General features: G+C 50.2%; 1 protein-coding gene across 2 annotated transcripts in view; it reads right to left on the bottom strand.

The window, feature by feature from the left end:
- Window positions 1-273: 273 nt before the first annotated feature.
- Window positions 274-15905, bottom strand: part of PPARGC1B (PPARG coactivator 1 beta) — a 109557-nt gene continuing 93925 nt past the window's right edge. For both annotated transcript variants that reach the window (XM_066272976.1, XM_066272977.1), the window contains 4 exons: window positions 14388-14463; window positions 12096-12217; window positions 8937-9091; window positions 274-8075 (listed from right to left, as the gene is read on the bottom strand). In XM_066272976.1, coding sequence (XP_066129073.1) covers window positions 7975-8075; window positions 8937-9091; window positions 12096-12217; window positions 14388-14463 — 454 coding nt within the window. In that variant the 3' untranslated portion in view covers window positions 274-7974. The remainder of the gene's footprint in view (window positions 8076-8936; window positions 9092-12095; window positions 12218-14387; window positions 14464-15905) is intronic.

The following is a 15905-nucleotide window of genomic DNA, read 5'->3' as shown; positions in this document are numbered from 1 at the left end:
GTGGGATAGCTTTAGAAAAGTCATGGCCAAAGCCAGGCATGGGACATCTGTGACGGTGGGGGTGGGGGAGCAAGTCTGAATGATTCATTATGATCCATGGAAAGGGCTGCGAAGGAAGAAAAAGGGAGCTCAGAAAACCCTGGATGGGTGGCGGCCACACCTTGACCAAGGGTCTTTTCTGCGAAGGCTATGCCAAAACCAGCATCCTTTGCCCGGTCCCTCAAACGAGCATGCAGGGCCAATAAAGAAAGACACACCTGGGCAGGGTGTGGGTGGTATTTTCTTTTTAATCTCCATAGTGTATTTGTTAAGTTTATTTATAAGCAGATCACTTCACTATTTACAGTACATGAGCATAGAGATTCTACAGTTCTTGTGATGTAAACAATAGCTCCACAGTGGGAGTCTGAGAAAAGAAGCCAGTTTCTGAAGTATTTACAGACGTTAAAATAGGACTTTATACTCACAGAATAATAATACATAGAGCCATTTGGTTAAATTATCTATGAAACTATAGAATCTGACAATGTACAAATACAGGAAAACATTTTCTCATTTAGAAGGGAAGACAGATAAATCACACCAGAAATTAAATAGGGACGATGACAACCACAATAATTAAAAGCAAGGAAGCTTTTCTTCCTTGCCTCTGACAGATAAAGTATTTATTTATATAAATAAGGACACAACCCAACAAAATGGAAAAAAATATATAAAAATCCTCTACCAATTAAAAAAAATAGCAAAACTAAAAACTCGATTTCCAATCATTAGCAGTGTCCTTTAAAAAAATTAAAATTTAGCTTTCTATTATAAATAACAAAGCGATGTGTCCCTCTGTGTGTAGGTGAAATTCTTGCACCTTTCTCAAGAAATGCATCAATGAAATTCCACACATACACAAACGCAGATAGGCATGCAGGTGCAGGTGCAGGTGCGCGCGCGCGCGCACACACACACACACACACACACACAACCTTACACTCACGCACCCCAGGCTGTAGTTACCTTGTTGAGCTTCCTAATAAATAATGCCCCCTATGGAGAACCCCTGGGGATGCCCAAACCTCACAAGGTCAGCCATTCCCTGGTTTGACCCTGTCACAGAGCCAGGGGACGCCCTGGCTTCCTATTGCTCGGAATTCTCTAGGCTGCATAGTCACACCAAGAGAAGAGGATTTTGAGTCCAAGATTTGGAAATGCTGAAAGGGACCACAGGGACCACCTCACCCAGTCAATTAAGGCTAACTACAAATACTCTCTCTTTAGAAACCAGGGGCTGGGGAGAGAGACCTTACATCGGTTTCAACATCAGCAGCTGCGTCTGGAAGAGGCAGGTGCCGCAGCCCATGCTAATACCGTGGCACAAGGAAGTGAGGGGGGTGGGTGTGAACTTTTGGAGCAGATGTGCAGATTGCACTGAGCTGGACTTCCGGATGGTCATCTTTCCCAGAAACCATCGGGAGATCCAAGTGGTCCACTCCCCTGTTCCACTGACCACCCTGACCACGCGCCCCTTGAGATTTCCAACCTGTTTCCAATGGAATCGGAACATCCCTCAAGAAACCTGGTTGGGAAGAGTTTATGACTTTTATTCCTAACACAAAAACACTTGACGAGATTTTTAAATACAAAACATAGAAACAAAACCAAACTAAGAACAACAGCAACAAAATATAACCTGTTTGGCTATTCGGTGGACCCTATCAAAGGCCATGGCCAGCTCCCCCACCCCCCAGAATCCTGACACCCAACTTCTTTGCCTGTCCCGAGGGTACAGTATGGGCCACCTAGCAGAGGTTCACTTAAGAAGGTCAGCAGCTGGGACTGCCAGTATTGCAATTATAGTAAACCCCTCCTGGCACCTGGACACAGGGTCCACTCCTATTTCCTACGACCTACGCCCACAGGAGAGCTAGTGACCTTCTCAGTCTATGTGCGTCTACGTGGTTGCTTCTTAATTCTCCTGAGTGTTCACTAAGCTCTCAATATTATAGACAGTTCACCCATAACATTATATTTCATTGCCCAAGTAGGGGTGTTGGACAGCAAGGTGGCCGAAAGGATTTATTTGCCTTCCATCTGGGTAGCTGGTGGATGCAGTCTTTGGCCACTAGATGGCGACCAGACGTTGATAAGGCAAAGTGCTGAAGTGAAAGCGAACCAATCCCTTCCAAAGTCACCCAGAGCAAGGCCAGCAAAGTGGGAAAGGAGGCTTTATTAGGCTTCCTTGAAGGATCCTTTGATAAAAAAAAATACAGCACAGAGGGGGTTATAGCTATATAAACATCTCGTTAAGGTGCTGTTTCACAGCCCAGGGACTAACCACCTACAAAATCGTATTTTCCAAGCCCCTAATTCGGGCAATTGGGTTTCTGAGCAGCTTCCAGATGTGCTAGACATTCTGATGAAACAGAATTATCTAGTGTCTGTTCCCCCACCCCCAAACCACGAAGAAGCTTCAGTCACTGCTGCAATACCATTGAAGAAACCAAAAACAAAAGCTGCCCTAAACATAGACAGTCTGATCGAGGCCTCCTGTTGTCCCGTGTTTTACAATCATTTGAAAGAAATGTGTGACAAGTGTTTAAGTTAAGTTTTTTTTTGGGGGGGGGGGGTGTATTGCTAGTATTGTCTGAGAGCAAGAGAGAAAACAGCCACATGGTCAGAACACTGAGGTTAAGAGCTGTTTGGTGGGGATGACGACAAGGCTGATGTGAGACTCGATATCGCCACCTAGCCAAGCTGGGGTTGAACTGTTCACCATCCCCACTGGAAACTATGGCTTAGATCTGTCCTGGGGAGCTGGCCATCTGGTCTCAGGTAGCTCTGCCAGGACCGTGTAGGTTTGAACCTGCTGCTGGTTAGTGACCTTGCAGAGAATTTCACCCTGGTCATGAGCTGGGCACAACCAGCGAAGGGAATCTGAACCTATCAGAGGTGAAAGGGACTCCAATATTCTTATTTGCTAGAGGAAGAAACGGAGACCCAGGATCACACAGCAGGGAAGAAACATCGCCTTTCTCACTCTGAGATGGCTTATGGTTAAGTAACTTGTTCTGCACATCCATTTCAATCAGCTGGGCTGTTTTAATTTTTTTTTTTTATTAGAAAAATTAGGTACCAAGATCTAAACTCGCTGTTCCATTTCTAGGACCTCCAACAGAGGCCAGCAAAGGGCCCTAGGATTGACTCTCCTGCTGCTGTCTTAGAAGGCATCTCCGTTCTCTCCTCCCTCACACCAGCCCCTTCCCAACACCCTATCCCAACCCCTAGAAGAGTACCTCTCACAGTGAGATGTGACCCATATTTGCCAGTGCAGACACATGGAGCCAGACGGAAGTATTGCGGTTTCCCTCAAAGTGCTTTTACTGGTTCAATGCAAAGTCAGCCTCTGCCTGCTTTCTGGGTGTCACACAGAAGGCTCTCAAGGGCTCTGCCCCATACCTGTGTCTGTTTTGGGCCAAGGGCATCCCTGTGCACGTGGGCTTCCCAGCTCCCAAGCTCTCCCTCTATTTATCCTGTACCTCTGGACTTGGCAAACAGCCCTGGAGCCGGCTGGTGTGTGCAAATGCCTCAGGGACATGGGGACCAGCTTAAACATATTGCACGTAAGTACTAAGCGGTTTTCTTCTGCCCCAATGGGGAAGGGGTGAGGGGGGTCCCTCTTCTTTGGCCAATGAAACCATTAGGTTCCCTTTATTTGCTACTGTCCATCCCATTTCCTTCCTTGATCCTATCTGAGGGTGACTGCTAAATCTCAAATGCTAAGAAAAGTACTGAAGTTTTGACATCAAATGAATCAGATCAGCAGATCCACTAGGGTGGCTTCCACATCACTGTTGGGATGACCCATCTCTCAAGCTGCAGGCTCAGCTGTGATGTCAACTGGGCCTGAGGCCTGGGATGGGTTCTGATCTGTCCAGGCATAAGAATCTTGCTGTCAGTGTCTTCCCTGCTCCCTCCACTCCCCACCTGCACAGCAGCCTGGGCATGCATATTGCACATGCCTACAAGAAATCGCTCTCAGGACATCAACGAGCATAGGCTTTAGGTGATGAAAGCTTTTTACTGCATCAGCTCTTCTCACATCAGGACTTGGATACTGAATCTTTGAGCTCAGAGCATCCCTCCCTTCCTCCTCCCACCCCCGAAAGCCCCTGAAGCCCCACCTCTCTCCTGAGCACATCCCACATGCAATGTGGCCAGATCTCACGGTAGATGCAGACACACGAATGGGGCGTTTTGACTCCAAGCAGTTTTCTGGTTGGGAGTACAAGGTGTGAGGGGGTCACGGGGTGGGGGCCTTAGCTACACTCCATCCACTCATATTCTTTACCTCTTTGATGCATTTTCCTTCTGTAACCAGAGCCCCCGAGAATGAGGATTCTGATTCAGCCTTGTACCGACTGAGGAAGGAGATGGAAGAATTCCACTTAGCGGCAGGATTGAATATTTTGGGGAAAACACCAACACGGCACAGAGATGGACAGCACAACCTGCCCTGTGTGGGCGTCTACCGACAGTCTATAGTAAGCTTTATGGCAATCACGTGTAAACATCATCGAGAGCAAACACTAGGACAGAGCTACAGCGAGATGGTTGCCAACGGCAGCTGCTCCCTCTGAGTTACTCCTTAAGTTGGTGGGCAAGAGACCAAGATTGACTAGTTCTCCTGGAGAGACCTTGGAGTCTCCTTGGTAAATAGTACACAGCACCGAATGAGTCTTCCGGACAGAGGTGGTCTGCGGGGTCAGTCCACTTCAGGACCTGTAGCCTTTTATGTCCAGACTGGACAGTGAGCAGGAACCGCTGGATGTCCCTGGCAGGCATCCTCTCCCATCAGCAGCCCCAGTTCTGACCTTAGGCACCTCACACCCTACTGCCATGCTCAGACCTCTGCTCTACTCAAGGCCAAGTTCAAGGAACTTCAAGAGCCCGGTACTATCCAAAGTGAAAGGACAGCTTAGCTGACCCCGAAGAGGGGAGAGACTGTGTTCTTCACTAAAAAACTGCATTTCTGTACCCTAGAGCAGTGGTCCCCAACCCCCGGGCCACAGACTGGTACGGTCCGTGGGCCATTTGGTACCGGTCTGCAGAGAAAGAATACATAACTTACATTATTTGTTTTATTTATATTTAAGTCTGAACGATGTTTTATTTTTAAAAAATGACCAGATTCCCTCTGTTACATCCGTCTAAGACTCACTCTTGACGCTTGTCTCGGTCACGTGATACATTTATCCGTCCCACCCTAAAGGCCGGTCCATGAAAATATTTTCTGACATTAAACTGGTCCGTGGCCCAAAAAAGGTTGAGGACCACTACCCTAGAGTACCACCTGTTCATGGTAGAATCTCTAGCCTATTATAGTTGAGGTGGAAGCCAATAGGAGGGAGTTAGAGATGATCTTGACCAACTCTGAATGTTTGAGTTCTTTCCCACTGGCTTCCACAGGTGAAATCTCAAGTTACTCCTTGGTGCAAGTGAGGACTCAGGGGAGGGAGCAGACAAATTCAAATTCCATTCCATAACCATTTATTGTGTGCCTACTGTGTGCTAGGCAGTGAATAGCTATAAAAGGAATTTAGAATGTTCAGGTCTGTGCTGTGGGAAGTCCCCTTTTTTTGGTCTATCCTCATAAAACCTGCCTCCCTCAAACATGATCCTGTCCACTATTCCACTTTCCACCCCCACCCCAAATGGGATTGTGTGTCATAATATCGGGACTCCTGTGCCAAGGAATGGCTTTAGGGAAATTGTCTCTCATAGATCAGGACATGAAAGGAATGGGCCAACACGAAACCCAGCCACCATATTAATGTGTGATGGAAACCTTTAGAAGATTAGACCAAGGTGTCAAATAGGTTCAACTCTGATCAATTAATAATGTCTGCCCAGCACACTGTGATGAGGATTTGAATAGCATGACCAGGCTCAAAGAACACAAGTGCTGTGGTCAATTAGTTATGTCTGCCACTGGCTGAGGATATGGCTGTAGTGGTGCATATGCTGTGTATTTGCCATCTTGAGCTAGACACTGCCTTAGCAGAAGCTAAGACTATTAGGGTTGGCAGGGACCTTGAAGATCAACTTGCCTAATTCTCCCCTGGTCTATTTCACAGAAAAAGAAATGGGCCCAGAGAGGTCAACTGACTGTGACACACAGGAGCTCAAATTCCCTATTCCTTCTAATGCCTGTCACCTCCAGCCTTCTTAGTGGGCTTGGAATATGCTCACCACCCAGGACAAGCTCAATGACTCAGTTTACCTATTAAAGTATTTGAAAATCTTTTTAAAAAAATCAATTATAAAAGGACTAGGCCTGGCATTAGCAATAGATTACCATAGCTTGTTAAATTTAATGAGTCAACTTCAAAAACTTTGTTAAAGCAACAGGGCCTTTTTTCTTTTCTTTTTAAATACAAAAATTTACCAAGGAACACTAACGTTCGAAAGAGATCGAGTGGGAGCTGCTCTTTCTGAAGCAGAAGCCACGTGCACATACCCTGCCTGGCCACGCCCTCCCTCACAGATGGCCCCCAAGGCTGCTGCAGAACATCCAAGCCAGACATGGCTTTGACATCACTCAAGAACACAAATTTTAAAGTAAGTGAGTCAAAAAGGAGCTTGGAGATGGTTTTATCCGTCCCCCACCCTCACATCCTCTTCCTGCTCCCCCGTCCTGTGACACCCAAACAACTTTACAGATGAGGAAAGGGAAAGCCAAGCTGAAGGGAATAAGATGGGTCGGTGACTGGCCCAAAAAGGATGACTGCTCCCAGATTACCTGTCCATGACACCCCAAATGTGTCACTGAAGCTCTGATGGCATGTCCACAGGTGTAAGCAAACCACAGGACCCCTTGGATCAAAATGCATGCCAGAGCTTGAACTCACCGAATGCTGGCGAATCCGCTGTTGAGGTAACTCCCATCACGGGCCTGCAGATTTCTAGTCAGTCGCCCGGTTTAGCTGAACTTACCTCTACCAGCCCTGAAATGTTGCATCTTCGCCCCAGCAACTGCAGGAGCATGGGACCAGGATCAGGAGGCCTGGGCGGGGTCACTGCTCTGCCCTCCCATTGGCTTTGGTACCTCGGGCAAGTCATTTCACCTGTCGGGGAACTGCCTGCCTCACCTGGAAGGCAGCTAGCTCACCTGCCCTCCTCGTGAGGATCTGAGGACTGACTCATGGGCAGACAGAAACTCTTAGGTATGAGCTGGGCACCAGATGAGGGCTCTGATTGTAATCGGACCCAAACTAGCTCAATGAGAGATGGGGCAGGGCTTGGCAGGAAGGGCCCAGTAACATCTCTTCACTGCATTTCGCTGTGGCCGCACCTCCCCGGCCACCCAGCATCTCTGGAGCATTCTGGCAAAGGGAGCAGAGCGGCTCAGTGGCAAACACCTCACGACAGTGCACAGTTAAAAAAATCAAGGAAGCAATACAATAACCCCAGGCACAGTACATCTGAGCCATAAATAGATTATTTTAAGGATATACTTCTTTTTTGTTTTCTTCAATTAAAAATGAGTTTATAATCCTGATTCTATTCACAAGTTAACAATTTCATCATCACACACTACGGACAAGAAATGTTATGGTGAACACGGCCGCACGTCTACGAGGGGAAATCGGTCGGGAAGGAAGGGGAGGTGGGGACCGACCCGGCCCTTGGAGACGCACCCGGGACAACCTGTCGGAAGCAAGGAGGCTAACGTGGCAGTGGAACATCAACACCAGGGAAACTCACAGACAGAAGCAGCTTTGTTCAATGTAAACATTGATTTTTTTTAAAAGGACCGCAGTTTCAAGTCTCTCTCTCTCTCTCTTTCTCTCTCGCTTGCTCTCTCGTGTGTTCGCTCATGCGTGCTCTCTCTCTCCTCCTCATATACTTTTCTTTGAAAACGTAAACATTTGGAAAGGGCCTTGTCTGAGGTATTGAGGTATTCCTCGAAGGTTAAGGCTGTGATCAATGCAGGCTCTGCTGGGCCTCCTTCAGTAAGCTGTCAAAATCCATGGCTTCATACTTGTTTTTCACTGGCGCGGGGAGGGCCTCTTCTGAATTGGAATCTAGGCAGGGGGTGGAGGAGTCGGTGAGTGGGGAGGGCGGTGAGCAACTCAGAAAGACCAGGCGATCAGAAAATCTGCCACAACAGAGCACACGTGGCCCAAGGCCTCAGAGAGCACTGGACAGCAAGCATCGGCTGTGACATCTCTGCTATGTAGCCAATGTCTCAGGGCCTTGGCTGCCATTGGCAGAACTTGGGGGGGGGCTGATCTAGAACACCCCAGAGCTCTTTATCCTATAATTCTTCTTTCCCTCAGAGCCTCGAGCCCGTTAGCAAACTGTTGCGGATGTCACCTAAGGCATGCCACAAAACTAGGATGCCCTCCCTCACTGTCTAGCTGTGGATCGGGGTCCCTGAAGTGGACCTGCAGCCAGGCGGGGCGTGCCCTGGCCTGGCACCCTCCTGGCACTGCGGAGCCTGCATCGGACTCCCACCTACAAAAAATTCTCTCCTAAATTGTACTTCTCTGTCTTTCTTCACCAGCTTGTCCCCAATTGGTCAGGGCATGGCAACAATACCATTTCACTGTGGCCCCTTTAATGGACAAGGCTGCTCCTTATTGGGGCAACCATGGAATGCCCCTCAAGGGGTCAGGGCAGCCACTGGCCTGGTGAGGTAAAAAAAAAATAGTAGTCATGGTTCTGCCCCTGGCTATGAACACACGTTTGGGCCTTCCAAGAGGCCACGGAGACTTGACTCTCCCCTTCTGGTACCAGACCTTGGTACCCTAAGCAAGATGGCAGCCTCTAGGCAGTGTGGTTGCAAAGTTATACCAATCAGGTCTGGGTTTCATTCGAGGAGGTCACAGCCCGCCCCTCATGCTTCGGGTCTCACAGGAGAGGGGCAGGGCCTGTGTACGTACCGTAGTCAGTGTACCTGGGCCAGCAGAAGTGGCGGAGTCCTCCGTAGCTCAGCTGGAAGGAGGGCTCATCGTGCTTCCGCAGGGCCGCGCCGTTCCGCAGCGAGAGGGCGGCGTGCTCAGAACACCGGTAGGTGATGAAGCCATACTTCTCGGCTCTGTGGGGAGAGGACAAGGGGACTACATCACTGGGCCAGCTTGGTTGACACCGTCAGACCACCCATGACTAGATGAGGACTAGAAAGCCAATGATTCTGTAATCATGTCGCATGACCCTCCACCCCCCAAACAGAGATGAGGACAATGGCTGAGCTGACCTCTGCAATGTAACAATAGTAAGAGCAAGTGCTTTACTGAGTGTCTGCAGTGCTGGCTGTCACACATCACCCCACCCTCTTCAGACCACCTGTGAGTGGGTGCTGCTCTCATCTCCACCTCAGGGATGAGGAAACAGGCTCCATGGAGGTCAGTTTGCCCAAAGGTGGGTGGCAGTACTGGGTATCCGAAATCAGGCCTCTCAGCGTGAAGGCTGATGCTCTTCACACGCCCAATTCCCGCGTGATTTCCATTTTGTGGGCTTTGCCATGCCTATGGCCCCATCCTTCAAAGTCAGCCTCAGCCATCACTTCCTCGGCTGCTAATGCGGCCTCCCCCTCCCCACTATCACTGGTGTCCTCTCCACCTCTCATCCTTGATGGCAGACGTCTGGTACGTCTGCCTGCCTAGCACCCCCTCTCCCGTCTCAGACAACAGCATCGCGTGCTCAGCAGGGCTCCGGGCACCAGGGTAGGTTACATGAGTGTGACCTCCCTGGCCACTGTGATTTGTTCAAAGATAAGCCTGTCGCCCAAAGTGGAACCCCAGAGAATCCATCCCAGGTCTTTGCTGGAACCCGTGAGGAGGCTCCTGCTCCCACTGGGAGGAGATAAACCTGGAGGTGGAAGCAGCCACTTTGCCCCCAGGAGGGAAGCCTGTCAGAGAAGGATGCCAAAACTCCAACACTCGGGAGCCTAAAGTCAGTCCTACCCCTGCCTCTGGCTCTTCAGTTCCATGAAGAAAAAGAAGAAAAGAAGAAGAAGGAAGAAGGAAAGTGGAGGAAGAAGGAAGGAGAAGGAAGGAGGAGGAGGAGGAGGAAGAGGAAGAAGGAGAAAGAAGGAGAAAGAGGAGGAGGAGGAGGAGGAGAAGAAGGAGGAGGAGGAAGAAAAAGGAGAAGAAGGAAAAGAAGAAAGAGAAGGAGGAGGAGGAGGAGGAGGAGTGAGAGGGGGAGAAGAAGGAGGAGGAAGAGGAGGAAGAGGATGGAGGGAGGAGGAGGAAGGGGAAGGGGAAGAAGGGGAAGGAGGAGGAGAGGGAGGAAGAGGAGGAGGGGAGGAGCAGGAGGAGAAGGAAGAGGAGAAGGAAGAGGAAGAAGGAAGAAGGAAGAAGGAAGAAGAATCCTGATGGATATATCAGCCTGCCATGCAGGCTTAAGAGCAGAGGCAATGTGGAGTCTCCCTACCACTCAGAGCAAGTTTACCAATGGCAGGTGCCTAATAAACACCCAACTGAACCCCATTTCTTGACACTGCTCTGAGCCAGGCCACAGTCAAACCCCTTCTGTTGCTTTACATGTGTCTGAGAATGGTAGTATGGCTGGGACTTGTGAGTACTTTTAAAGTATTAACAAATTAACCCTTCTCTTTCAAGACTGATTTGCTCTTTTGCTTTTGCACATTATCTCCATATGATATCCTGAAGACTGCACAGAACTTAAAACAGTTCCACTTGTATAATGATGCTTTCTTTAAACTGTGGTAAAAACATAACATAAAATGTACCATCTTTACTATTTTTTTTTTAATTTTTTAATTTTTTTATTTATTCACTTTTTTTTTAGAGAGGAGAGAGAGACAGAGAGAGAGAAGGGGGGAGGAGCTGGAAGCATCAACTCCCATACGTACCTTGACCAGGCAAGCCCAGGGCTTTGAACCGGCAACCTCAGTGTTTCCAGGTTGACGCTTTACCCACTGCGCCACCACAGGTCAGGCCCATCTTTACTATTTTTAAGTGCACAGTTCAACAGTGTTAAGCATGTGACAGGATTTACTTTCTTTTAAGATTGAATAATATTCCACCATATGCATATACTATGTTTTCTTTATTCATTTATCTGTGGATGGACACTCAGGTTGTTTCCACATCTTGGTCATTGTGAATAATGGTGCTAAGAATGTGGGTGTACAAACACCTCTTTGAGATCTTGCTTTTCGTTCTTTTGCATATAGACCCAGAAGTGGGATTGCGGGATCATATGGTAATTCTATGTCTAATTTCTTAGGAAAGTCCATACTATTTCCATAGTGGCTGCATCATTTTACACTCCCACCAAGAATGCATAAGGGTTCCCTTTTCTCTACATCCTTGTCAACACTTATTATTTTCTGTAACCAACCTAATGGACGTGAGGTGTGTAATGATTCTTATGCAGCCACTATTTTCTCATTGAAACTTTAAAAATTATTAATTTAGGATTTAAAAACGTTAATAACTTAGCTTGCACATATAATAGGAGATACTTTAGAATTATTTCAAAACTGACAAAGTTTTTGACATCTAAGTCGTGCATTTATATACAACCTATTCTTGTGGGCCTCCGACAGCTCAAACACTGCTTCCACAGGTAAGTGAGGAAAACCTAGGCTTTCCAGGAGAATGGAAGGTCCGGGGTGGCTGCTGCAGAGCAATGGAGGGATAGGAGCAGCCTGGGGCTTGCATGTATGTCTTTAACCCGCAGGGGCTGTTTGCAGCCTGCACCGGCTGCAGGGCCGAGACTCTGAAGCAGACACGGGGGCTGCAGATCTGATTGCCACGAACTAGCTGCTCAGTTACCTTGTCGCCTCCAGAAAGAACAGCCATGGAAAAAATGAGTGCATGCATCATCGGCTCAGTGTTGGGAAGTTTAAGAGAATGCAAGGAAACTGACTAGTACTTAGCAAACCTCCAGCACGTGTTCGCTGCTATTTTCGGGCTGCAGGATCCTTAGTGGTCCTTCTCCAGGTCCAGGCTGTGGGACTTTGTCAAATTTGTTCCATAAGCCTTCTACGGCATCTTCTATGTGGCCAGTCCTGGATGGGGACCTCTGCCCTGCCCTACCCTGACCCTGTGCCAGGGCTGGACTCCACTCACCTCTTGCTTCTCATCAACACCTGGCACTCCACGATCTCGCCAAACACTTCGAAGCGCCTCTTCAGCTCGCGGGAGCTCATATCGCTGGAGAGATTTCGAACATACACCACTCGGCCTTCGCCCTGCTCGAGAAGGGGGACACAGAGGGATCCAGTCATTGCCTGGGCCCCCTTAGTGACAGGCTCCCATGGATTCCTGGTCCCCAGTCCATGATGCCTGGCTGAGCAAGTGACACCAGCGGGGGCTGGAGTGAGAGAGAGAACAACAACAGTCACCATCCCCGAGAAACTGTCCTGCTGGAGCAGGGGGCTGCTGGGTGCCAAATGAGGAAGTGACCCCCAAAGAAAGCAACAGCTTCCTTGAAGGAAGTGAGCAGAGACTGGGCGGAGAAAGCAGAGGGGCTCACCACTGCTATGATTCCATCCTCAGTAGCTTCCATATTTGTTTTGAGCCTGAGACTTTATTGATAGTGGGGAGGTACTGGGGTGGAAAGGCAAGGGTAGCGGGCAAGCCCTGGGAGCCAGGTCATGGAGTCAGAATGGGCTGGGAGGAAAGCAGTGGGGCCCTGGCCAGGTAACTCAGTTGGTTGGACCATCGTTCTGAAGCACAGAGGTTGCTGGTTCGATCCCCAGTCAAGGCACATACAGGAACAGCTTGATGGCTTGATGTCCCCCCCCTTTCTCTCTCTCTCTCTCTCTCTCCATTCCTCTCTCTCTAAAATCAATATAATAAACCTTAAAAAAAGAAAGCCAATGGACAGGGAACACAGGGCCACTGGAGCCAACATTATCCTTGGTTCTCCCAGGGCAGTGTGTAGACCCTGTGACTGAGGTCACCTTCAGGTGAGCTTGTGCCATGCCAGAGGGCTCCTAGAACAGCCCCTCCTCTCCTTTCTAATCTGCGACTGCGTCCAGTTAGAGCCACTGCTACTGGAAGAGTTGTCCTGACCTGTTGGAGAAACTCCAGCTGTGTTCCTGGGAACCCACAAGCCTATGCTCCCATGGGCAACACCAACGGGTTCTGGTTTGGACAGGCTTTCTCTGGTCAGGGCCAGCGATTCCGGAGCCACCCATCCAACAGGCAAGAGGACTGTGCATGCCACACCAGGACACAGCTCAGTGAAGCCAGTGCAGACACTCCTCCAGCCTCCCTGCAGCTCCTGGGACTCATCACACTCTTCCCTGCCTGTGCCTCAGCGTTCTAAATCTTTGCTTGTGTGGCTCCTTTCCCCCCTCAGGGCTCAGCTCCCTGGAGTTGCTGCCCAGACCACCATGTAAATACATCCTCTCCGACAGTCAAAACAGTCAGACATTTGAGTCGTGATGCGATGACTTTCACAGGGCTTCTCCCAATCTGTAAGCATAGTGTTTATTTCTTGTTTCTGTGTCTCTCCCTCTCTCTCCCTCTGCCCCAACCATGGGAATGGGGATCTCATCTGCCTTGTTTGTTGTTGTTGTCTAGGGCCTAGGACAGTGCCAACCATGTCACCACTGCTGAATGGTGACATATGGATTCTAAGAAGCCCCAGGCATAGCCTGTGGTTTTGAGCACCTGCTTGTGACAGCTCTGTACCTCTGCGGCAGGCACACCCCACATGCGCCCCTGCCTCCTCCCCGAAGCATCTGTCATGGGGGAAGCAATCAAGTGAGGGTCCCTTTGTCTTTTGTGCTTCCGTCTCCCTATCCCTTCCCTCCTGTCTAGTAACATGGAGGGGCCGGCTGCACCCGCCCCCCACGGCTTCCTCATTAGCTTTCCCTGTGGGGGCTTCGCAGTCGGTTCACCTGGTAGGGTTCACTCTGGGGTAGGGTTAGGGAGGTGAGTGGGGAGCAAGGGACAGGCCTTCTTGGCCCCTTAGACCTGATCAAGCTGAGGGACCCTTAGAAAGTATGAGGCCCAACTCCCTGTGTACAGATGAGTAAACTGAGGTTCAGGGAAGCTGAGGCACCTGCCCAAGGTCACACAGAAGGTGGTGGCGGGGCTGGTGTGTGGCCCGGTCTGCCAGGCTCTGCTTCCCTTCCCATGGCCTGCCCCAGGGCCCTGTGGAGCCCCGGTGCCGGGCCCTATATCACTACGAACTGCATGCAACTCAGCCAGTCCCTCGGCGGCACTTTGCATGATGCCACCTTTGATGCCTTTCCATCACCCCTGTACTTGTTAAGATGAGAGAGATATAGTTATCTTCTGCAGGCCACAGCCAGCCTCAAAGGGCTTCGGGTCTACAAAGTCCTGGCCCTTCCTGATGCCCCTGCTCCTTCCCATTTGCTCCGGGCTCCGGGGCCCCAGATCACTTACAATAGCCTTTTCCCGCCGCTTCCTGGTGTGCCGGACGCTTGGTGTTCCGTCTGAACACGGCCCTCTGCTCTCACATCTGTCAGTGAACAAGCAAAGCAGAGGCACTCACTCTCGGGAGGGACCACACGGGGCGGGAGACGGAGCTGCTCCAGGCGGCAAGGGATGTGTCTCTCTGGAACTCATTCATGAGGGCAGAACTGTTAGGACCCTCCCTTGGCAGTGACAGTCAGTGCCATCTGTGGGGTTGAACACTGACCCTTGCCCCCTGCCACCTTTTGGGAGTAGATCTCTGAGTACCACCACGATGCTGATCATAACCCTCTGAACCTGGCCTGTCTGCATCTTTAGCGATAGAAAGGCCTGTTCCCTTCACTCTCGTATCTGGGCTGATGAGAACACAACAAAAAAAGATGAGGTCTTTTAGTTCCCCATTTTCCAGATGAAAACCCGAGGCTCAGGTTCAGTATGGGATCTGCCGAAACAGAAAGTGGGGAAGCCAGAGGAGGAAGGAGGTCTGCTGAATCTAGATCCACTGCTCCCTAGTGGATGGTGCCTGGTCCAGAAGCAGCTCCCGCCATGACAGCCCCACGTCCGGTCCAGCTACCAGGCTACTCAGTCCAGATGCACAGAGCACGGGTGCCGCCCGCTCGTGCCTTCCCGCCTGTCTGCACGCTGCCCTCCCCCCCCAGAGAGCCTGGCGCGCAAGGCGCCCTGAGGCCGGCTCTGCCACTACGGTCTGCACCCCGGGGAACGCGATGCAGCAGGGAGGGTGAGAGCAGGGCTCTCAAATCCAACAGCCTGTGTTTGAATCTTGGCTTTACCACCTCCCTGCTGGGTGACCTTGGGCCAGGTCCTTAAGCTCTCTCAGCATCAGTTCATCTGTAAAACAGGGAGAACCAATGGGATCCACCTCCTCGGCATTTTGTGGGGGTCGATGCAGAAAATGCACATAAACACTGAGCCCGGGTACTGCTCAACAGCTGCTTGCTCTATATTTCTATCGACCTCTTTGATAGAGGTCAGCTTCCTCATCTGTAGAGTGGGGATAAGAAGCAGACACCCCCTAAGTGCACCCATGAAGCTCAAATAGGGTAAGAGAAGGGGACATGACCTGCAGACTGAAACAGTATCATCATCCAATGGGCAGTTTCCCCTGAAGGCCTGAGACCGCCTGGAAGGAACAGTGGAGCTCAGGCTTTGCGTTGTTCAACCAGCTCAGAATGCTTCCCTGTCATCGGGCTTTGGTAGCGGACGCACAGGGAGAGAAACATGGGTCTGGAGAAGGCTGATGACTAGTTCATCAGGCTCACCGGTGCCGAGCTCTGCCAGGCAGCCAAGCAGGGACTGGGTTAGCCAACGAACTATTTCCAGAGAGCAGAAGAAGCCAGGCTGGAACGTGGCCCAGAAAAGGGAAGGGGTAAAGAAGTCATGGAGGATTTGGAGGCTCCTGACACTTTGCCAGCAAGCCCATGAATGCAGGCCCTACTCCAACATCCCTGGACCTGTCAAGGGGGAGGG

Source organism: Saccopteryx bilineata, chromosome 4, assembly GCF_036850765.1.
Source record: "Saccopteryx bilineata isolate mSacBil1 chromosome 4, mSacBil1_pri_phased_curated, whole genome shotgun sequence".
NCBI classification, from domain to species: domain Eukaryota; kingdom Metazoa; phylum Chordata; class Mammalia; order Chiroptera; family Emballonuridae; genus Saccopteryx; species Saccopteryx bilineata.
This window is presented reverse-complemented; position numbering and strand designations above follow the sequence as displayed.